Source organism: Gekko japonicus, unplaced genomic scaffold (genome assembly GCF_001447785.1).
Source record: "Gekko japonicus isolate JY-2015 unplaced genomic scaffold, Gekko_japonicus_V1.1 scaffold78, whole genome shotgun sequence".
Classification (NCBI taxonomy): Eukaryota; Metazoa; Chordata; class Lepidosauria; order Squamata; family Gekkonidae; genus Gekko; species Gekko japonicus.
In genome coordinates, this window is record NW_015165236.1 from 453,120 (window position 1) to 476,186 (window position 23,067).

Genomic DNA, 23,067 nt, shown 5'->3' on the forward strand with positions numbered 1-23,067 from the left:
CAGGACATGCAAGTGACGGGGGTCGAGGACGACAGCCGCGCGCTGAACATCGTCATCCACAAGCCGGCCTCCAGCCCCCACTCCAAGCCCTTCCCCATCCTGCAGGCCACCTTCATCTTCTCCGACCACATCCGCTGCATCATCGCCAAGCAGCGCCTGGCCAAGGGCCGCATCCAAGCCCGGCGCATGAAGATGCAGAGGATAGCAGGTGAGGGCCCTCTTGGGGGCGACGGAGACCAGCGGACTTCTCTCTCTCCTGCTCTCCCCTAAATGTTGCACTCAGTCAGTAGGGTTGTCAAGTAATAATAATAATAATAATCTTTCAATTTATTAATCGCTCAATCCTGCAGAGCTTGCTAGCTCTGAGCGATTTACAGTTACTCATTCACGTGGGACTAATAATGATTTATGGGGGTAAGGGAGGACAACCTATATCTTTTAATCACACACATTCACAGTCGGCGAGGGTTTCTCCAGCTGCAGGGTCAGACGTGTTCCGTTGGCATTTTCACTTTGGCTTAGCTAGATGACGTCAGCTTCTCCAGGTCTTGCAGCGCCGCACTGCCACCGCCTGGCCGGAACGGCCCATTACAGGCTTCTCAGAGTCAAAGAGATTTTTTCTTAGGCTTTCAATCTTGCGAGCTGAGCATTCCGGTTGCCGGCTAACACCTCCCCCACCGGGAGTCACTTACTTTGGCACAGCGGGGGAGAGTTGGTCCCTGTCCGGGTCATTCGCTCCTGCCACGGTGACGTCACCCGGAAATGACGTCATCACGTTGGGCACGTCGCCGGCCGAGGCTCTAGCAGCCTGGAAACTCTGTGGTACCATAGAGTTTCCAGGCTGGTTGCTAGAGCGTTGGCCAGCGACATGCCCAACGTGATGATGTCACTTCCGGGTGACGTGATCGTGCCGGGCATGTTGGCCCAAACCGGGCACTTTGGGGGCGGGGTTCCCCCCGCCAGCCTGATCCGGACCGTCAGGTTGGGGGGCCCTTTGGGCGGGCAATCCCCCCCCCCAAGGGACGTGGCAGCCTATCAGTCAGCCAGTTGTTTGTTACCGTCGTAGACCAACAGTACAAAACATACAGGAAGAAATGTGTTTATAGGAAACGAATGCATCGAAATGATTTCAGGTGGATATCGGTGCTGGTCTGTAGTCGACCGGCCAGATTGGAGTCCAGCAGCACCTTAAGAGTCAAAGCTCCCTTCATCAGAACAAAGTTTGTGTCCAGTGGCACCGTTAAGACCAACAAAGTTTAATTCTGGGTCGAAGCTTTCGTGTGCATTCAGATAACTGAAGACGTGTGCATGCCCACAAAAGCTTAGACCCAGAATTAACCTTTGTTGGTCTTAAAGGTGTGCATGCCCATGAAAGCATATACCCTATCTCCCTTCATCAGTTATCTGACAGGGGTTCTTTGACTCTCTAAAACATATGCCCTGAAAATCTTGTCAGTCTTTAAAGTCATCCGTGATAAAAATGACGAAGAGTCAATACAGATAAGTTGCAAAACCATTTACTGAAGTAGTTCTATAAGGAATATCCTTCCGTCATCACTCACACGCTAACGGATACTGCGCAATGTGAACATTAGTTTCTCAATATATACTTTATCTGAGCATGTAGCAATCCCAGTTCTCATCAAATGCTACTTATCAACTCTTGCTGGCAACATTCCGTGTTGACCTTGGGTCCTGTTATTAGTCAACATGGAAAGTTTCTAGCAAGAGTTGATAAGTAGTATTTCATAAGAATTGGGATTGCTACACGCTCAGATAAAGTATATATTGAGAAACTAATGTTCACATTGAGCAGTATTCGCTAGCGTGTGAGCGATGACAGAAGGATATTCTTTACAGAACTACTTCAGTAAATGTTTTTGCTACTTATGTTTATTGAATCTTCGTTATTTTTATCACGGATGTTGTTTTTGGAGTTCCACCTCTTCCCGTGATCTCTGATTTTGGCTTCCAGTCTTTAAAGTCAGGCTGGAATCAGATCTTGCTCCCCTCGCGTCATGGCTTGTTTTCACACGGGAACAATCCATCCCGGCTCTCTTGCTCTGAAAAAGTTGCGGCAGTTGAATTGGAGGCCAGGCTCGTGAGGCCTATGATGTGGCGAACCCTCCGGGAAGAGTCAGAAATTGAAGCTGCGTGCCGTTGGCGCTTCGGGGCAGAATGCTGAAGCAGGGAGGGGCTTGGGCAGGGCAGGGCAACACGGGGTTCACGGTTGAGCAAGACTTGACCTGTCTCCCCTTGAACACAGCTCTCCTGGACCTCCCAGTCCAGCCTTCCACCGAAGTGATGGGTTTTGCACACAGCTCGACTGCTGCAGCGCAGCACCTGCCGTTCCGGTTTTACGACCAGGCGAGACGTGGCAGCTGCGACCCGGCCGTCCAGCGCTCCGTGTTTGCCTCCGTCGACAAGGTCCCAGGTAATTCCCGACCGACGCGTACTGCACGTTATCTCTCCGGTTCTCGAAGAAGAAATGGAAAGAATGTGCCTGTAGACCAGGAGTTCCCAACCTGTAGGAACCTCTGGGCACCTTTGGCATTCTGACACGGGGGGGGGGCGCAACCACAAAATGGCTGCCGCAGGAGGCGGAGCCAACCACAAAATGGCCACCGCAGGAGATGGAGCCAACCACAAAATGGCCGCCACAGGAGTTTGGTTATTCATAACTGTAATAGTAACTCTTGAACATTCTGGGCAGCAGGTCCAACAGGATGCCTTTTTAAATGAACATACTGTTTTAAAATATTTTCTTCAGTACACACAGCTTCCCATCGGTCACCCAGTAAAGACCTTTGTGCTGTGGTGGCGGCTGCTGCCGAAGCAACATTTTAAAAGATGTGCAAAGCACCTCCAGTGGCCAATTAGAACCCCTGCTGGACAACAGACCAAGAAAGGTGTCGGTGGGGGCCCTGGCGCCCACGAGCACCATGTTGGGGAACCCCCCCCCCCCACTGTAGACAGTACTGAACTTCCTTGGTGACTCTCTGGCTTTTTCCTGGTCATTTAATTAATTTGGATCTAGGATTTGGGGTGGGGATCAACTTGCAGCTGCTGAGAACTGTTCTTGCTCAACATTCCAGTGTGTGTTTATTTATTAGCGTTGTTTGTACTCCGACTCCCTCACAACGAAACAACAGTGCAGTAGGAACGGTTTCCATAGCGAGGCTAGGGTGTGCGCTTCGTTTCAAGTTAATCGCAGCGCAGCAGCCACTTCATTAGATGATGAGTTGCTTGTGGAAATACTTACACCCTGCCTTTTCTCGTAGCTCAGAGAGGCTTACAAATTCAAACTTGGAACGTACAGAATACAATAAAACTGTGAGCGACGCCTGCCCCCAAATGTTACGACCCTGTTACGGTGTGATTCTCAGGATAGTGTGGAAGTCAGTCTGATGTTTGTTCTTCTTTCTCTGTGTCATGGGTTATTTTAACCTCTTTCCCAAGATGCTGTTTGCAGGCTTCTGGGTGGGGGGGCACGGTGAAAGGGTGGGGCTGGGAGACATTTGGTATAATATGCCTTGGATCTTACTGAGTCCTGGACTTGGATGCTGAATTGTGTCCTGCTGCCGTTTGTCTTTGGAAAGTGCCATCGAATTGCAGACGACTCATGGCGGGCCCGTATGGTTTTCAAGGCATGAGACAAACAGAGGTGGTTTGCCCTTGCCTGCCTCTGCGTCATGACCCTGGACTTCCTTGGTGGTCTCCCATCCAAGTAGCAATCAGGGCCCGACCCTGCTCAGCTTCTGAATTCTGATGAGATGAAGCCATCCAGGTCGGGCAGAGGCAAACAGAGGTGGTTTTCCATTGCCTGCTTCTGCATAGCAAACATAGACTTCCTTGGTGGTCTTCCATCCAAATATTAACTTGACTGTCGAAATCATCACTCCCACCTGCCGGGTTTTTGTCAGAATGGTTGCTTAGGCTGGCAGAAGGGATTAACTTGCAGCAGTTGAGAACTGTTGTCTAAAGTGGTTGACAGCTTGCGATTTAAAGATCTATCAGCTTCTGAATTCTGATGAGATGAAGCCATCCAGGTCGGGCAGAGGCAAACAGAGGTGGTTTTCCATTGCCTGCTTCTGCATAGCAAACATAGACTTCCCTGGTGGTCTCCCATCCAAATATTAACCTCTAGGATCCCTTCTAGCTCTGTGTCAAGAAATTGGTCTCCTTTCAGAGAGTTTTTCTGCCCAAGCGTTAACTTTCTTGACTGTCGAAATCATCACTCCCACCTGCCGGGTTTTTGTCAGAATGGTTGCTTAGGCTGGCAGAAGGGATTAACTTGCAGCAGTTGAGAACTGTTGTCTAAAGTGGTTGACAGCTTGCAATTACAGATCTATCAGCTTCTGAATTCTGATGAGATGAAGCCATCCAAGTCGGGCAGAGGCAAACAGAGGTGGTTTTCCATTGCCTGCTTCTGCATAGCAAACATAGACTTCCTTGGTGGTCTCCCATCCAAATATTAACCTCTAGGATCCCTTCTGTGTCAAGAAATTGGTCTCCTTTCAGAGAGTCTTTCTGCCCAAGCGTTAGCTTTCTTGACTGCCGAAGTCCCACCGGCCGGCTTTTTGTCAGAATTGTTGCTTAGGCTGGCAGAAGGGATTAACTTGCAGCAGTTGAGAACTGTTGTCTAAAGTGGTTGTCAGCTTGCGATTTAGAGATCTATCCTGGTAACGGCTTTCTGTTGGCTAAATGATTCAGAACATCTACATAGAATAGACAGCTTGAGAAGACTCAGAGGGAGAAGAGACTGCCTCGAAGCTCTCTTCCACTTCTACCCTGCTGCTGTGCTTCTAGAGACTCTGCTGTCTACCAGAAAATTTATTTTCCCCCACCATTTCTCAGCCTGCTCTTGTCACACTCTTGGGGCTAAGATTTGCAGGAGCCTCTGTGCTTTGATTTTAAAAGGCTCGATTCCACAGTAGGTGAGCCACAGTAGGAGAGCCAGTTTGGTGTCGTGGTTAAGTGCGCGGACTCTAATCTGGGAGAACCGGGTTTGATTCCCCACTCCTCCACTTGCACCTGCTGGATGACCTTGGGCAAGCCATAGTTCTGATAAGAGCTGTCCTTGAAAAAGAGCAGTTTCTGTCAGAGCCGTCTCAGCCCCACCTCCCTCACAGGGTGTCCTTCTGTTGTGGGGAGGGGAAGGGAAAGGAGTTTTTAAGCCACTCTGAGACACCTTTGGGTAGCAAAGGGCGGTGTATAAATCCAATCTCTTCTTCTCTTCTTCATCTCTTCTTCTTCTTCTTAAGATAGCAGCATTGTCTAGGGTCCCATCAGAACCCTTGCGGCAAACATAATAACCTTGCTCTGGAGCCACATCCTGAGAGCCAGTTTGGTGTCGTGGTTAAGTGTGCGGATTCTAATCGGGGAGAACCGGGTTTGATTCCCCACTCCTCCACTTGCACCTGCTGATGTGACCTTGGGTCAGTCACAAGCTCTGGCACAGCTGTTCCTGAAAGAGCAGTTTGTGTCAGAGTTCTCTCAGCCCCACCGACCTCACAGGGTGTCTGTTGTGGGGAGGGGGAGGGAAAGGAGTTTGTAAGCCGCTCTGAGACTCCGAGTGAAGGGTGGGGTACAAATCCAATCTCTTCTTCTTCTTCCTGAGCTGAGACAAAAACGTGTGAGCCGTAGGCTAAAAGACTGTGAACTGGCTCACACTGACTCAGCTTAGAGGGAACACGGGTCCTAACCAGGGCTGACCCTGCTGAGCGCCCGGATCTGATGAGTAGCTAGCCGAGGCCTTCCAGGGCGGGACAGGAAAGGAGGAGAGGTGGTTTGGCCATTGCTTGCCTCTGCATAGCGACCCTGGACTCCCTCGGTGGTCTCCCAACCAAGGCCACCTCTGCATAGACTGGGCCGTCCAGGTTAGGGTTTGCATATAAAGAAGTATTCAGCTTCTCTGCTGATCTCTGTTGGTTCATTTCAGTTTGCATGCAAGAGGTCGCTCCCACGGGCTGAGTCAAGGGCCCCGTCCAGGAGAGGAAGAACTTATCTGTTTCAGTTGACACTTTCATAACCCCCTATAACAGAGGTGTCAAACTCATTTGTTACGAGGGCGGATCTGACATGAATGTCACATTGTTGGGCTGGGCCGCTGTGTACTTTAAAACGTAACGCTGGGTACCAGAGATAAACTTTACAAGGGACACGGGGAAACCCAACTAGCGATATTACTTTTTAACTCAAACTACAAGCCGAAACAGTTGATGCCTAGCAGTGAAAGCCAGTTGATTTACCCGGGGGGACCCACAAAAGCCCCAATAAATATATTTAATCATACCTAAGGTCAGGGGTCATTTCCTGCAGGAGTGCACAGGAGCGGAGCTCCGGCAGTAAAGATCCCAGAGGGCGGGCACATGCTTCAAGCCCCACCCCCTGCTCCCAGCAGCCCTCAGTCAGAGCAAGAAGCAGCCAGGTAAGCTGCAGAAACCCCCCCCCCCCCACGCCCCCCCCCTAAACCTCCAAGACAGTCCAGTGGCTCCTTTAAGACCAAGTTTCATTCAGGTACAAGCTCTCCCTCCTCTGCGAGGACAGATCTGCATGTTCCCCCCCCCAATAGCTAGCAATTCAGAACAGTCCAGTGGAGCCTGAGCAGTGGGTGTTGCCTTCTGACACACTTCCGGTGATGTCAGGGGGTGTGGCCTATGCAAATGAACTATGCTAATGAGCTCCTGCACCTCTTTTTCTATGAAATGACCCCTGCCTAAGATCAATGCTCCCTCTAAGCTGTGGAGTCTTGTGAGCAAAAAGTCTCCTTTGTGAGCTGCGGGCATTAAAGTTGTGAGCGAGCGATTTGGCCGCTGCATTAATCAGTTTGTTCTGGAGCCCTCCTTCCTGAGCGGAGACAAAAATGGGTGAGCTGGAGGCTAAAAAACGGTGAGGTAGCTCACACTAACTCAGCTTAGAGGGAACATTGCCTAAGATTAGGGTTTTTTTCCCCAAGAGATTGTCTAAAAGAGGGGAGTACCTTACATTCCCATCCATGCCAGTTTCTTGCGGGCCAGGTAAGAGCCTGAACAGGCCACTTCTGGCCTCCGGGCCTTATGTTTGACATCCCTGGCCTATAAGGCCTTTTGTTTGTGTGGATGGCAGAGGTGATTGACTAGAGCTGTAGATCCCTTGGTTCCCCTGCTACTTTGACAAACCTTTTCAAAATAAGGTCATAGAAGTGAATAAACATAAGTAAAATAAGGAAGGATATACCAGGGGCAGGGAGAGGAAGGTGGGGCTGGCATGGGTGTGTAGCTTTGTTTTGTTTCTCTCCTTTATTTACACCCTGCGTTTCTCCCCAGTGGAGACCCAGAGTGGCTTACGTCATTCCTCCGTTTTATCCTCACAGCAGCCCTGCAAGGTAGGCTGGGCCTGGGAGCCTGTGTCGCCTAGTGAGCTTCTGTGGCAGGATGAAGATTCGCACCCAGGTCTCCCTGATCCTAGGCTGCTGCTGTAACCACTACGCCACACGGGGTGGGAGGGGGACCAGTGCTCCCTCTAAGCGGTGGAGTCTTGTGAGCAAAAATCCTGCTTTGTGAGCGACTGGCATTAAAGTGGTGAGCGAGCGATTTGGCTGCTGCATAAATTAGTTTGCTCTGGAGCCACATCCGTCCTGAGCCAAGACAAAAATCTGTGAGCTAACCCAGCTTAGAGGGAACACTGAGGGGGGATGTATGCTGTGCTGCCCACTGGCGTTCAAGAAAAACGTACCATTTGGGGGGGCACAGAATTTTAACCTACCGGTTGTGTTAAAAAATCTCCTAGCGCTCACGGTTGGGGTGGTGTGTGTCATGCTGGGTATTTATTTAATTCCTTTGTGCCCCGACTGGGCGTACCTCATTCTCCTCTCCTTCACCGAATCCTCACAACACCCCTGTGATGTAGGCTAGGGAGGGAGAGTACAACTGGCCCAAGGTTCCCCAGCGAGTTTCCTTGGCACAAGTGAGGGTTCAACTAGGGGTGCCACCCTCCAGGCAGGGCCTGGGGATCCCCCCGGAATTGCAGCTCATCTCCAGACTACAGAGACCAGTTCCCCTGGAGAAAATGGATGCTTTGGAGGGTGGACTCTTGGCATTGTACCCCACTGAGGTCCCTGTCCTCCCCAAGCTTCATCCCCAAATCTCCAGGAGTTCCCCAACTTGAATCTGGCAACTTTACCCCCCTATCCCCCGCCTGTGGCCAGAGGGAACCGGGCAACCCTAGAGCCGTTTCCCCCAGATGCTAGTCCGCCAATCTTAACCACTAGACCAGTGGTGGCGAACCTATGGCACGGGTACCAGAGGTGGCACTCAGAGCCCTCTCTGTGGGCCTGCGTACCATCGCCCCAGCCAGGCCCAGACCATCATTAAAGTGTCGAATTCTCTGCCAAATAATTTTAATGAAAGCATTTGGGATTGCTTTCCTTACTCTGTTTGGATCATCTTAAGTTAATGTAGGAGTTGTTTTTTCTAAAGTAAAACCTCAGTATTCAGGTTAAATGGCCATGTTGGCACTTTGCGATAAATAAGTGGGTTTTGGGTTGCAGTTTGGGCACGCGGTCTCTAAAAGGTTCGCCATCACTGCACTAGACCCACCCTTTGGGTATCCAGTGCCTGCTGAAATCTCAGAAGCTGGAGGGACCGCTCTGTGAAATCCGGTGGATAGAAGCGAGAATTTTGGTATCCTTTCGCCCTCCACATGATGACAGAAAGGCCAATGTTGCCTCAGTTATACCAGCAAATACAAAAACTGAGGGCCACAGTGTTAGGAAGACATACAAAAATATATATCACTGTGTACAATAAATATATGTTTATAGTAAAACAATTTTATGCTTTATCCTTTTTCTTTTTATATTTTTTTCAATATTGTTGTCTAAATATTGATATCAAATATTATCACAAATATATTTCACCCAAACAATACATAGAGAAAAATATGCTTCACCCAAACAATACATCGAGTGCAGGTTTGCATTCAGACAGCACCATGTCAGTAACACTATCACTAGTCCCACAGGACTCTAGTAATTTACCTGTTTCGAAAGAATCTTTTTCAAGGACTGTGGTGTCTATATAAAGGACATAAGGCGCATACAATAAATACAAGACATACAAAAATATATATCACTGTGTACAATAAATATATGCTTATAGTAAAACAATTATGCTTTATTCTTTTTCTTTTTATATTTTTCTATTTTTCCAATATTGTTGTCTGAATATTGGTATCAAGTATATCACTAGTCCCACGGGACTCTAGTAATTTACCCGTTTCAAATTAATCTTTTTCAAGGACTGTGGTGTATTTATAAAGGACATAAGTCGCAATAATGTTTCTTTGTGAGCACAAAGGCTCTTGACAGCCAGTTTGGTGTCGTGGTTGAGTGTGCGGACTCTAATCTGGGAGAACCGGGTTTGATTACCCACTCCTCCACATGCACCTGGCTGGAAGTTTGTAAGTCGCTCTGAGACACCTTTGGGTAGTGAAGGGCCATGGGGTATAAATCCAATCTAATCTCTTCTTCTCTTCTTCATCTCTTCTTCTTCTTAAGATAGCAGCATTGTTTAGGGTCCCATCCGAACCCTTGCGGCAAACATAATAACCTATCTAAGACAGCATATCTTTCAAATTCTATCAGGTAACTGTGGGACTAGTGATAGTGTTACTGACACGGTGCTGTCTGATTGTAAACCTGCATTCGATGTATTGTTTGAGTGAAACATATTTTTCTCTATGTATTGTTTGGGTGAAATATATTTTTGATAATATTTGATACCAGTTTAGACAACAATATTGAAAAAAATAAATAGTTATACCAGCGGCAAGCTTCACCCCCCCCCCAGCCTTGGAGCAGTAGCCCCTCGGTTAGGGAGCAAGGCGCTGTGCCTGCAGGAAAGCTTCACTCTGCACGTGCTCCGGGGCTGTCTTTGAGCTCTCCCCGTCAGAAACAGCCAGCCCCTGTTCCGATGGCTCTCTGAGCAAGCCCTCCCAACACCAGACACAATGTACATTTCTCAGGCGACTGCTGTGGTGCGACGCGTCGTGCCGAGAGCGTGCTCGTTACATGAGAGTAAATCTCTTTTATAAGCAGGGGCCCGCAAGAAGAAAGCCCTCCAAAGCAACTAGGCCTGCCACGGATGCGCCCGCGTCTCTCGGTCGAAGACGAGCTGTTTCAGAGAACCGGCTGCGGACGTTATCAGAGGGGTCCACAGAGCGGGAATAAAGGCCCTTGGTTGACACTGACCGGCCACTGTCCTCTATGGGAACCTGGAGCAAAAGGCAGATGGGCCTCGTGTTAAGAAACGGGGGGGGGGCGCGGAATTTAAAAATGCAGGATATGAGTGCAAAATGAGGATTGGGGTGGGGCAGCGCAGGGATTAGTTGCTTCTGACACAAAGGGCGGGGGACACATCCGAAGACAGAGGCCAGATCCCATGAATCGTCAGTCTCTCCCAGTCCCCACCATTGTAAAACCGTTCCGATTCACCCGGCACCTTTTAAGGAAATTAACCAAGCAGTTATGGTTGCCGGAGCCCTTCCTGCTTTGGCAGAAGCGGTATCAGGGGTGGCAACACGCGGGGCTTTCCGCAGAAGTTGTAAAAGACTCCGGCGCTCCTTCCATAAGTGCTCGTAAAAGTAACGGGGCCTGGGGATTTCCAAATAAGCTGGGTGGGAAGAGAAGGGGGCCATAAATCCGTATTAAAGGTTCTGTGTCTGTGGGCTTGTGGCCAGACCCACCTCTGTTGTTTTCCTCAACCGGCTCCATCTCGCAGGAGGCGTTGTAACGAATGTTCGCGGTGCTACGGCCCCCTCCTTAATCACATCTACATTAACGAAAAGAGCTGGACAACGAATAACTTGTTAAAAGGGTTTGGGGGGGTTATTTGTAGCCAACCTGTGTGCGCGGGGGGGGTGTGGAGTGGCAGCCAGCAGCTATTGATCAGTCTGGGGAGAATGTCAAGAGTAACAGACAGACCCTGGCTCCAGTGCTTCTGACCACCCGAGCCCACTGCTGAGGAGGAGGGGCCGTTCGCTTTGGCCTTTCTCTGGCCTCTCTGATTGTTGGATGCCTTCGACACTGGCTGCTGTGTTTTGCAAACAGCAGAACTCTCAGAACGTCTCTGCCTTGCTACTGGAAATAGTTCCAGAGGGTAGTTGTGTTGACCTGCTGTAGGACAGCGAGATAACAGTTCCAGGAACCCAACAAGATTTTCATGGTAGATTCAGGTGGGCATCCGTGTCGGCCTGAAGCAGCGGAGCAAAGTTCGCGCCCAGGGGCACCTTTAAAGGCAAACAACGTTTAATACTGGGTATAAGCTTTTGTGTGCACGCCAGGGGTCATATCGTAGAAAAAGAGGTGCAGGAACTCATTAGCGTAACTCTTAGCATAACCTATTTGCATATGCCACACCCCCTGACATCATCAGAAGTGTGTCAGAAGGCAGCACCCACCACTCAGGCTCCGCTGGACTGTTTTGGATTGCAAGCTATTGGGGGTGGGGGGAATGTGCAGATCTGTCCTCGCAGAGGAGGGAGAGCTTGAACCTGAATAAAACTCGGTCTTAAAGGTACCACTGGACTGTTTTTTTTGGGGGGGGGGCTCTGCAACGTACCTGGCTGCTTCTTGCTCTGACTGAGGGCTGCTGGGAGCAGGGGGTGGGGCTTGTTGCATGTGCCCGCCGCCTGGGCTCTTTACTGCCGGAGCTGCACTCCTGTGCGCTCCTGCAGGAAATGACCCCTGGTGCATGCACACTTTTTCAGATAATATTGAAACAGAAGTTATCCGTCCGTAGATATGTATGGACTGGTAACTTCCATTTCAGTGTCGCTGCAGAAGTCTGCGTGCACGCAGAAGCTTATACCGTGAACAAAACTTTGTTGGTCTTAAAGGTGCCGCTGGACTCAAAAGATTTTCACGGTAGAATCTTCCCAGAGTCACAGTTTCCTTCGTCAGATGGGATGACTTATACCTGACAGTGGGACCTTTGACTCTCGAAAGACCCCGAAAATCTTGTTGGCCTCTAAGGTGCCACGAGGCTCCGATCTGGCTGCTGCTGCTACTACCGAAAAGCTCTTCGAATTATAGGGACAAGAAATATCTCAGTCCACAGACTGGGGGGGGGGGGGGGGGAGGGGGGGTCGCGGCTGCGGTGGCAGAGCATCTGCTCAGCATGCAGAAGGTCTCAGGTTCAGTCCCCGGAGTCAAGAACCGAAAAGATTAGTTACAAACCAAGTATAGGGCCAGTTATTAAAAACAATACGTATGGCCTAAGTAATATATAAAAAGACATGTATTTATTGTCAAAGGTTTAACAACAGGCACGGGCCCAACTGTAGCCTCATTACAGAATAAAAGATTATTTTGAACTATGGGTGCTGGAGAAGACTCTTGAGAGTCCCTTGGACTGCAAGAAGATCAAATCAGTCAATCCTCAAAGAAATCCACCCTGACTGTTCTTTGGAAGGCCAGATAATGAAGCTGAAGCTCAAATACTTTGGCCACCAAATGAGAAGGGAGCACTCACTGGAGAAGACCCTGATGCTGGGAAAGATTGAAGGCTAAAGAAGACGGGGACGGCAAAGGATGAGATGGTTAGACAGTGTCATTGATGCAACGAACATGAAATAGAGCAAACTTCAGAGGACAGCGGAAAACAGGAGGGCCTGGTGTGAACTGGTCCATGGGGTCGCAAAGAGTTGGACTCGACTGTGCGACTGAACAACAACAACAAATACACAAGTGGGAACAATTTCCCTCCAGGCCAGTTTGCAGTTTTCCTCCAGGCCAGTTGGCCAGGGATCACTGCCTGCCTCCACCAGCGGGGCCTTCAGTGAAAATCGGAGGCCAGAAGCACATGGGAGAAGACGATCCTTTAAGATGGCTCATAGTGCCGAAAAGCAGCCCTGTTGGTTGCCGTCTTGATCTTGCTGTCAGATTTCCGAGTAAAGGGTGCGGAATCCTGCTTTTAGAAGCTACTTGAGAATGCCATTTGGAATGGACCCATTCTCCACAGCATCAAGATAAACGCTGAGGGTCTAAGAAAGGGTGCTAAAATGTTCCCTCTAAGCTGTGGGGTTTTGTGAGCAGAAATCCTACTTTGTGAGCGACCGGCATTAAAGTTGTGAGCGAGCGGTTTGGCTGCTGCATCAATTAGTTTGCTCTGGAGCCCCAACCTTCCTGAACCGAGACAAAAATGTGTGAGCCGGAGGCTAAGAGACTGTGAGCGAGCTCACACGCACTCAGCTTTGAGGGAACGCTGTGCACGAGGCGCTCACATTGCAGGATTCTCGGATGTTAGCATTTGTGCTGTCAGGATGATCGAGTGAGGCCCAAGCTGGTGTTTGCAAACAACCCGGTAAAGGCAAGAGAGACTCCGCCTGGACTGCCCTCACAAACTTGGCTAGTGAAGGATGTACGAGTGCGTCAACGTTTTTATGTGGGTGTGAGATTTAACAGGCAATTAGGATGAAGTTGGAAGGTCTAATTGCCCGTCCTTAAATTTCTAGTTCTGCAAGATGGCTGTGTTTGCAGGGGCCAGAGGGCCCCTGTTTATTAAGCAGGGATTTTAGGGCCCGTCACAGAGGCCTATATCACAAGGATATGACTTTTGCAAGCTCATGCCGGTAGATTTATCTTTTGGGGAGGAGTGCCCTCCCCAGTACACACACACACCTCACTGAAGGAATCTTCACAGGGTGGGAACTGTGCCCACACATCCTCTGAGCATCTCGGAACGCTATGCCCTTGCTGTTAGAAGGAGCGGTGCCACGTTTAGTTTGAATTCCTAGCTTGACAGCCTTTCTTTCGGAGCTGTAGAAAAGAGCAAGAGTCCAGGAGCACTTTAAAGACTAACAAAATTCATTGCAAGGGAGACGCTTCCGTTAGTCACTGTTCACTCCTTCAGATACCTCTCCTTCAGATACCCAGCAGTTCGAAAGGTAAAAATACAAGTAGATAAATGGGTACCTGCCCTAGGTGGCAGGGGCACCCACCTCCTGGTTCCGGGCCAGGAGTGTTGGCAGCGGCGACGGAGACGGTAGTGGCAACAACAATGGCGGCAGCAGCGGAGTTCCTGACCGGACCTGACGAAGCCGTAGCCACGGTGGTGCGAGCGCAGGACGGCGCAGCACGGCAGGAGCCGGAAGGACACAAGCCGGAAAGCTGCAGCCGGAGGGCAGTCGCACACGAAGGAAAAAACCATCGAGCCGCCTGAGATGGTGCCGGTCAGCCGAGGACGCCAGCATACCCCGCCGGAAAGAAGAGAGAACGCACCGCCAACAAGGGTGTTGGTAGGGAAGTCCCCCCCCCCCTAAAAAATCTGTGGCCCTAGGTAGGTTAACTACTGCGACTACACCAGTAGCAGTACACTGTAAACCGCTCTGAGACCCATTAGGGGTCATGGGCGGTATATAAATGCAATGTAAATAAAATAAAATAAAAATTGTCTTCACTTAGGAAGGAGGGCTCCAGAGCAAATCAATTTATGCAGTAGCCAAATCGCTCGCTCACAACTTTAATGCCAGTTGTTGTTCAGTCGCACAGTCGAGTCCGACTCTTCGTGACCCCGTGGACCAGATCACGCCAGGCCTTCCTGTCTTCCGCCGTCCTCTGAAGTTAGCTCAATTTCATGTTCATTGCATCTATGACACTGTCTAACCATCTCATCCTTTGCCGTCCCCGTCTTCGTTGACCTTCAATCTTTCCCAGCATCAGGGTCTTCTCCAGTGAGTGCTCCCTTCTCATTGGGTGGCCAAAGTATTTGAGCTTCAGTTTCATTATCTGGCCTTCCAGGGAACAGTCAGGGTTGATTTCTTTTAGGATTGACTCATTTGATCTTCTGGCAGTCCAGGGGACTCTCCAGAGTCTTCTCCAGCACCATAGTTCAAAAGAATCTATTCTTCGGCGCTCGGCCTTCCTTATAGTCCAACTCTCGCAGCCATACATGACTACTGGGAATACCATTGCTTTGACCATGGGGACTTTTGTTGGCAGGGTGATGTCTCTACTTTTTATCATGCTGATTAGGTTCGCCATCGCTTTCCTCCCAAGGAGCAGGCATCTTTTAATTTCATGGCTGCTGTCTCACTTTAAAGACTAACAAAATTCATTGCAAGGGAGGCGCTTCCGTTAGTCACTGTTCACTTTTTCAGATACCTCTGAAGACCTGAGCCGTGACTCACGAAAGCTCCTCCCCTGCCATAAGTTTTATTAGTCTTTAAGATGCTACTGGACCCTTGCTCACAGTTTCTTAGCCTCCGGCTCACACATTTTTGTCTTCGCTTAGGAAGGGATGGCTCCAGAGCAAAGTGATTTATGCGGCAGCCCAATCGCTCGCTCACAACTCTAATGCCAGTAGCAGCTCACCAAGCAGGATTTTTGCTCACAAGACTCCACAGCTTGGAGGGAGCATTGCTGATGTAGGGCTGTCTTTCGGCTCTGCTCCTGCAGAGTGCAGGGGGTTGGGCTAGATGACCTTCAAGGTCCCTTCCGACTCTAGCATTCGATGATGACGTTGACGGACCATAAGGCAGCTTCATGGGACTCGCAAGCTAGCGATCCTTGGGGAGCGTGGGGGCCTCGATCCTGCCCCCTCCTCTGTGCGTTGATTTTAACCTGTGTAATGCTGTCTGTCTAGGGCTGCCGTAAGGGACCTTAGTACGGTCAGGGCTGCTGTTCCGTACACAATCGCTACAGGATGAGCCCCGTTAAACCCGGTGGAACGTCGTCTTGGTAAACAGGCATGCCATCGGGTTGGATTTTGTTTATTAGAATATTTCTATGCCACCTTTTCCAAGTCTTGTACGAAGGCGGCCTACAATTAAAAACCAAAGTATAAAGAAAGTCAAGCTGATTTAAATACGAGCCGTTGGACTGAAGCACCGTGGAGCCAGTTTGGTGCAGTGGTTAAGTGTGCAGACTCTGGGAGAACCGGGTTTGATTCTCCACTCCTCCACTTGCACCTGCTGGATGACCTTGGGCAAGCTGTAGTTCTGATAAGAGCTGTCCTTGAAAGAGAGCCAGTTTGGTGTAGCGGTTAAGTGCGTGGACTCTAATCTGGGAGAACCGGGTTTGATTCCCCACCCCTCCACTTGCACCTGGCTGGTGTGACCTTGGGTAAACCATAGTTCTGTCAGAGCTATCCTTGAAAAAGAGCAGTTTCTGTCAGAGCTCTCTCAGCCCCACCTACCTCACAGGGTGTCTGTTGGGGGGAGGAAAGGAGTTGGTCAGCCGCTCTGGGACTCTGAGTGAAGGGTGGGGGTGTAATCTCTTCTTCCTCTTCTTCTTCCTCTTCGAATTTATCCGCAAAGCAAAAGTAGACCACTTAAAAAGCTGATGAAAGCCCTAATTAAAAGCCTGGGTTAAAAGAGAAGTTGTGTTGTAGCCTGGCACCTAAAAGAAAAGTAAAATAGGTGCCAGGAAAGCCTCGAGGGGAAAGGGCGAGGGGCCGTCACAAAAGAGGCCCTGTCTCTGGTCGCCACCGCCGAAGACAGGGTCCCAGGCAATGCCCCCTCTGAGCTGTGGAGTCGTGTGAACAAAAATTCTACTTTGTGAGCTCCTGGCATTAAAGTTGTGAGCGAGTGATTTGGCTGTACTGCATGAATTATTTTCCTCTGGAGCCACATCCTTCCTGAGCTGAGACAAAAACGTGTGAGCTGGAGGCTAAGAAACTGTGAGCTGGCTCACACTAACTCAGCTTAGAGGGAACACAGGGCACACCTTTGCTGGCGGGCTTTTGCTGAAGCAGCAGAAAAAAGATGGGGGCAAAGGTGCGGTGCTTTTTGTACTGGGTCAATGACTCGAGAGTAACAGCTCACCGCTGGATTTTGCAAACCCTGGAGGCGAGGGAGAGGGTTGTCCTACTTCTGCCACAATTCTTCCTTGTAAGATAACCTGGGATTCACCGGAATTCTAAATATTGCCACCGCCACCAGGGAAACCACTAAGTATTTGCATTTCTCGGGCTTCAAAGAATTTAAGACTAGTGGAGGCCCGTCCAAGTGGTGACGAATACGGCTTTGGAACCACGCGAGGGCTGATTAACCGAAGCGTAAGCATCCGTTTCATGTAGGGCTTCGAAACAGTAGGAAGAGGGGCATTCCTTGTGGATTTTGCCCTCGCCTCCTTTCCCCGAGCTTTGTGATGGATAGCTGTTGTGCTCGACTCGGCAAAATGATTCAGAGGAGTCTGGAACGGGAATCAAAGGCTTGTGTGCATTTTTAAAAAACTGTCGTACAATAAATGTCCCCAGGGGTCATTTCGTAGAAAAAGAGGTGCAGGGGCTCATTAGCATAACTCATTAGCATAACTTATTTGCATATGCCACACCCCCGACATCACTGGAAGTGTGTCAGAAGGCAACACCCACCGCTCAGGCTCCACTGGACTGTTTTGGATTGCTAGCTATTGGGGGGGGGAGAGAACATGCAGATCTGTCCTCACAGAGGAGGGAGAGCTTGTGCCTGAATAAAACTTGGTTTTAAAGGTGCCACTGGACTGTTTTGGATTGCTAGCTATGGAGGGGGGAGATTTGCAGATCTGCCCTCACAGAGGAGGGAGAGCTTGTACCTGAAGGTGTGCTGGGGGGGGGCTCTGCAACTTACCTGGCTCCTTCTTGCTCTGACTGAGGGCTGCTGGGAGCAGGGGGTGGGGCTTGTTGCATGTGCCCGCCCCCTGGGCTCCTTACTGCCGGAGCTCCGCTCCTGTGCGCTTCCGCAGGAAATGACCCCTGAATGTCCCTGTGCCGTGGTGCAAATGGTTTTGGAAGCCATCGTCGGGGGGAGGGGGGCATTCAAAAGCAGTTCCCTGTATGGCATAGGGGGAGGGGGGCCAGAGTCTGAGCTAGCAGTCTTGAAGATTGAGGGTCTTGGATATCCTTTTGCACGAGGTGGGGAGAAGTGTAATGAGCCGTCCTCCAAGCCACCCCTACCGTTGAGTCTTTTCGGGCTCTTACAGACATGGAGCGGTTCGAGTGTCGGGCTGGGATCTAGGAGAGCCAGGTTCGAATCCCCACTCTGCCCTGTGAAGCCCACTGGGCGACCTTGGGCCAGTCACACACACTCTTGGCTTTGCCTACCTCGCAGGGTTGTTGTGAGGATAAAATGGAGGAGAGGAGAGCGACGCAAGCCACGTTGGGTCCCCCCTGGGGAGAAAGGCACGGTATAAATATACCCGCCCTTCACTTGGAGTCTCAGAGCGGCTTACAAACTCCTTTCCCTTCCCCTCCCCACAACAGGCACCCGGTGAGGTAGGCGGGGCTGAGAGAGCTCTTTCCAGAACTGCTCCTGAGAGAACAGCTCTGAGAGAACTTGTGACTGACCCAAAGTCACACCAGCAGCTGCATGTGGAGGAGTGGGGAATCAAACCCGGTTCTCTCAGATTAGAGTCCGCACACTTAACCACTACACCAAAAGGCATCTTGGGAAAGAGAAAAGCTGGACTTCCAGCCCTCTGATGCAGACAGGGGTCAAGGACATCGGTTTCAGCCTGTGTTAATTCTAAGCGACCGCACGTCAGAAGTACCCTTCCATGAACATGATAGTGTTTGTGCATCCATAGCCTGTTTGTCTTGGTATTGCGGTTCCTTTTGCTCACGCCTGGGGCGGACGGGAAACGTCTCAGAAGCCGAAACGGTTTTCCTTTTCCCCGCACCCAGGTTTTTTTGCACACTAGGCGAGGATACCTTCTGCCCCCCCCCCCCGTGCGCCCCCCAATTTTCAAACATAAATGCATTTTAGGAAGAATGAACAACACAAAATCTGAAAGGTTGAGAGGTCGGTGGGGCTGAGAGAGCTCTTTCGAGGACTGCCCTTGAGAGAACAGCTCTGAGAGAACTTGTGACTGAGCCAAGGCCACGCCAGCAGCTGCATGTGGAGGAGGAGTGGGGGAATTCAACCCGGGTCACCCAGATTAGAGTCTGGGCTCATAACCACTAATTCCTGGGGGTGGAGGGGCCAGTGGCTCCTGCTCCTCCAAGAGGAGGACGGCTGCGCTTCTGAGCGCACTGAAAGACCCAGCGGCACACAGCAGTCACCCACCCAGTCAAGAAAGTTGCAGGGCTTTTGGTGGGGGGGGCGGGTGCCAGTTTGGCGCTCCTAAGGGCCGGTGCACTCTAGGCGAGTGCCTAGTTCGCCTAGTGAGTGAGCCAGCCCTGCCCGCACCTTGCCTGAAAACGTACAGATGCTTTTCTTTTTGAGGTTTGACCAGTCTGCTCTCGAGACTTTAGCGATGCCTCCCGTCCTGGGCTTGAAATATGGGCTCCCATTCCCGGTGCGCCTTTCGTCTCATTATTCCCACTCGCTTCCTGTAAACCGGTAGATAAATTTGCCGTTTATACCTTGCCAGGAACCTCTGCTAGGGTTGTGGTCTGACCTCAGAACCGTGTCTCTCACGAGTGAAGAGGGACATATGAATTTTCACCATCCTCTGGTGTTTGCTGCATTGAGGAACCCGACAAAGGGCAGCGGGGTGGGAAGGGAGTGTTTTTGCCAAGGAGGGAATGGAATCTGCTTCCGCTCTGCTGCTCGGGGAAGGTGCACTTAATAATTTCATTTATCCATTCATGGCAGATAGACATACCCCGGTGGCTTTGTACGCGTGTAGATCTGTGACAAAACAGAAACTCTTGAATGGGCAGGCACATTGTTGAACAAGGCGGAGGGAGGGCACCTTTGCCGCCCAAGGGCTCCGCTGTCTCCTGCCCACCAGCATCATGGAAGGGAACTGCCGTGACCTGCTGTGTTATGGCAGGCAGGCAGGTCTCAGTGCAGAGCCAGCGGGCAGAAGTACAGGCCCTGGGGTGTCCAGTGCATCTTACGTCGGGCAACCGAATACCTAAAACCACTCCTGAGTCTCTCTTAAGAGAGCCAGTTTGGTGTCGTGGTTAAGTGCGCGGACTCTAATCTTGGACCCTCACTGGTCTAACCCAGCAGGGCTCTTCTGGTGTTCTTATGAAGGCCTCGGCCTCTCTGCCCTGTTGCTGGACCTCCAGAGGAACTGGGTGGCCCCTGTGTGAGACGGGATGCTGGACTAGAGGGACCCTCACTGGTCTAACCCAGCAGGGCTCTTCTGGTGTTCTTATGAAGGCCTCGGCCTCTCTGCCCTGTTGCTGGACCTCCAGAGGAACTGGGTGGCCCCTGTGTGAGACGGGATGCTGGACTAGAGGGACCCTCACTGGTCTAACCCAGCAGGGCTCTTCTGGTGTTCTTATGAAGGCCTCGGCCTCTCTGCCCTGTTGCTGGACCTCCAGAGGAACTGGGTGGCCCCTGTGTGAGACGGGATGCTGGACTAGAGGGACCCTCACTGGTCTAACCCAGCAGGGCTCTTCTGGTGTTCTTATGAAGGCCTCGGCCTCTCTGCCCTGTTGCTGGACCTCCAGAGGAACTGGGTGGCCCCTGTGTGAGACGGGATGCTGGACTAGAGGGACCCTCACTGGTCTAACCCAGCAGGGCTCTTCTGGTGTTCTTATGAAGGCCTCGGCCTCTCTGCCCTGTTGCTGGACCTCCAGAGGAACTGGGTGGCCCCTGTGTGAGACGGGATGCTGGACTAGAGGGACCCTCACTGGTCTAACCCAGCAGGGCTCTTCTGGTGTTCTTATGAAGGCCTCGGCCTCTCTGCCCTGTTGCTGGACCTCCAGAGGAACTGGGTGGCCCCTGTGTGAGACGGGATGCTGGACTAGAGGGACCCTCACTGGTCTAACCCAGCAGGGCTCTTCTGGTGTTCTTATGAAGGCCTCGGCCTCTCTGCCCTGTTGCTGGACCTCCAGAGGAACTGGGTGGCCCCTGTGTGAGACGGGATGCTGGACTAGAGGGACCCTCACTGGTCTAACCCAGCAGGGCTCTTCTGGTGTTCTTATGAAGGCCTCGGCCTCTCTGCCCTGTTGCTGGACCTCCAGAGGAACTTGTTGGCCACCGTGTGAGACAGGATGCTGGACTAGATGGTCCTTCACTGCTTTAATTCAGCAGAGCTCTTCTTATCGTGGTTTCCTATCTCAAGGCCACCCCTCATTCCTCAGTTCAAATAAGGTGATTCAAGTCCCAACAAGACTTGTGACTCATCGTGTCAGGCCGAAGCAGCGCTCTTTGAGAAACCAGATAGGTGTCGGGAGTATGTAAACTGTTGCCAAACATCAGGTTACTCCTCAATTGCACATTGCGACTTGCCGAAAGATGTTGTTTGGGGTAGAATTAGGTTAAGTGCTAAGGCGGTAAATAACATGCGGGGTTAACGGGCGCATTGCTCTCAAAGGCGGCCCCACCTGAAGTGTGTTACAGTAATCTGACCCCTGTAGTGTGCGATCAGAGCTTGGCTCACCAGGGCCTGATTATGCTTTTTGAATAACAGCCGTACCTGGCGTGTCACCTAAAGCTGAGGAGAGGTGATGTGTAAACATGAGAACCTAAGAGAAGCCCATGTTAGATCAGGCCAATGGCCCATCTAGTCCAACACTGTCACACAGGGGCAAAAAATACCAGGTGCCATCAGGAAGTCCAGCAGTGGGGCCAGGACACCAGAAGCCCTCCCACTGTTGCCTATCTGTACCTTGTGGCTAAGAGCCACAGATGGACCTCTACTCATAAGAACATAAGAGAAGCCAATGTTGGATCAGGCCAATGACCCATCCAGTCCAACACTCTGTGTCACACAAGGGCCAAAAACACCAGGTGCCATCAGGAGGTCCACCAGTGGGGCCAGGACGCTGGAAGACAATGCTCCCTCTGAGCTGTGGAATCTTGTGAGCAAAAATTCTACTTTGTGAGCTCCTGGCATTAAAGTTGCGAGCGAGCGATGTGGCTCCTGCATGAATTAGTTTGCTCTGGAGCCACCCTTCCTGAGCTGAGACGAAAATCTATGAGCCGGAGGCTAAAAAACTGTGTGTGAGCTCACAACAACTCAGCTCAGAGGGAACACTGCTAGAAGCCCTCCCACTGTTGCCCCCCCCCAGCACCAAGAATACAGAGCATCCCTTGCCCCCCAGACCGAGAGTCCCTATCTATACCTTGTGGCTAAGAGCTACCGATGGGCCTCTGCTCCATATCTATATATCTAATAGCCAAGATGCCCCCTGCGTGTGGATATCTAAATCTGCACATCGGGGGCACCTTGGGGGCAGGGAGATTTTCCTGCACACTTGGAATAGTCTCCAGGTGTGCAGAAAAATCTAAAAAGTTGAAAAAAGTATACAGGGGATATTTAAATCCCCCCAAAACGAAAAGATTGTTCCCTCCGCATGCACAGGGAACACTCTGGGAACTCAAGGGCAGCCGATGGCTGGAAGCCGCTCAGTCCTCACCGGGGGGGGATCGACGGGCCCGGTGGGGGGGAGGGGATCGACGGGCCTGGAGGCTGGAAGCCGCTCAGGCCTCGCCGCCAGAGCCAGGGAGGGGGGGCTTTCCTGTTGCCAGTTCCTACTCTTTGGGTGAAGAAGGACTTCCTTTTATCTGCTCTAACCGCTCAGCCATTTCATGGAGTGCCCACAAGAAGTTCTTGTATTGTGAGAAAGGGAGAAAAGGACTTCTTTCTCTACCTGATGTGAGCCACAGAGGAATCCGGAGTCTCCAACTGTAGGCCAGGATCCAGCAACACACACAACCCAAACCACAGATCTGCTCCTTCAGGGGAACTTGCAACCTCCTCCGGAACGGACTCAGTTCTGAGTCCTCGAGCAGCTTCCTTATTGGCCGAGAACACTGGTTTAGCCACCTTCTCCTGTCCCATCACCTTCTCCAGTTTGGTGGAGTGGTTAAGTGCGCGGACTCTAATCTGGGAGAACCGGGTTTGATTCCCCCACTCCTCCACTTGCACCTGGCTGGATGACCTTGGGCAAGCCGTAGTTCTGATAAGAGCGGTCCTTGAAAAAGAGCAGTTTCTCTCAGAGCTCTCTCAGCCCCACCTGCCTCACAGGGTGTCTGTTGTGGGGAGGGGGAGGAAAAGGAGATTGTAAGCCCCTCTGAGACTCCTTCCGGTAGTGAAGGGTGGGGTAGAAATCCAATCTCTTCTTCATCTTCTTCTTCTTCTTTTCTAATCTGGGAGAACCAGGTTCGATTCCCTACCTTTCCACATGCAGCTGCCGGTGTGACCTT

General features: G+C 51.1%; 1 protein-coding gene across 2 annotated transcripts in view; it reads left to right on the forward strand.

Moving 5' to 3' along the window:
- Nucleotides 1–23,067, forward strand: part of CLEC16A (C-type lectin domain family 16 member A) — a 123,266-nt gene that overhangs the window by 79,906 nt on the left and 20,293 nt on the right. For both annotated transcript variants that reach the window (XM_015409952.1, XM_015409953.1), the window contains exons 19-20: nt 4–208; nt 2,267–2,434. In XM_015409952.1, coding sequence (XP_015265438.1) covers nt 4–208; nt 2,267–2,434 — 373 coding nt within the window. The remainder of the gene's footprint in view (nt 1–3; nt 209–2,266; nt 2,435–23,067) is intronic.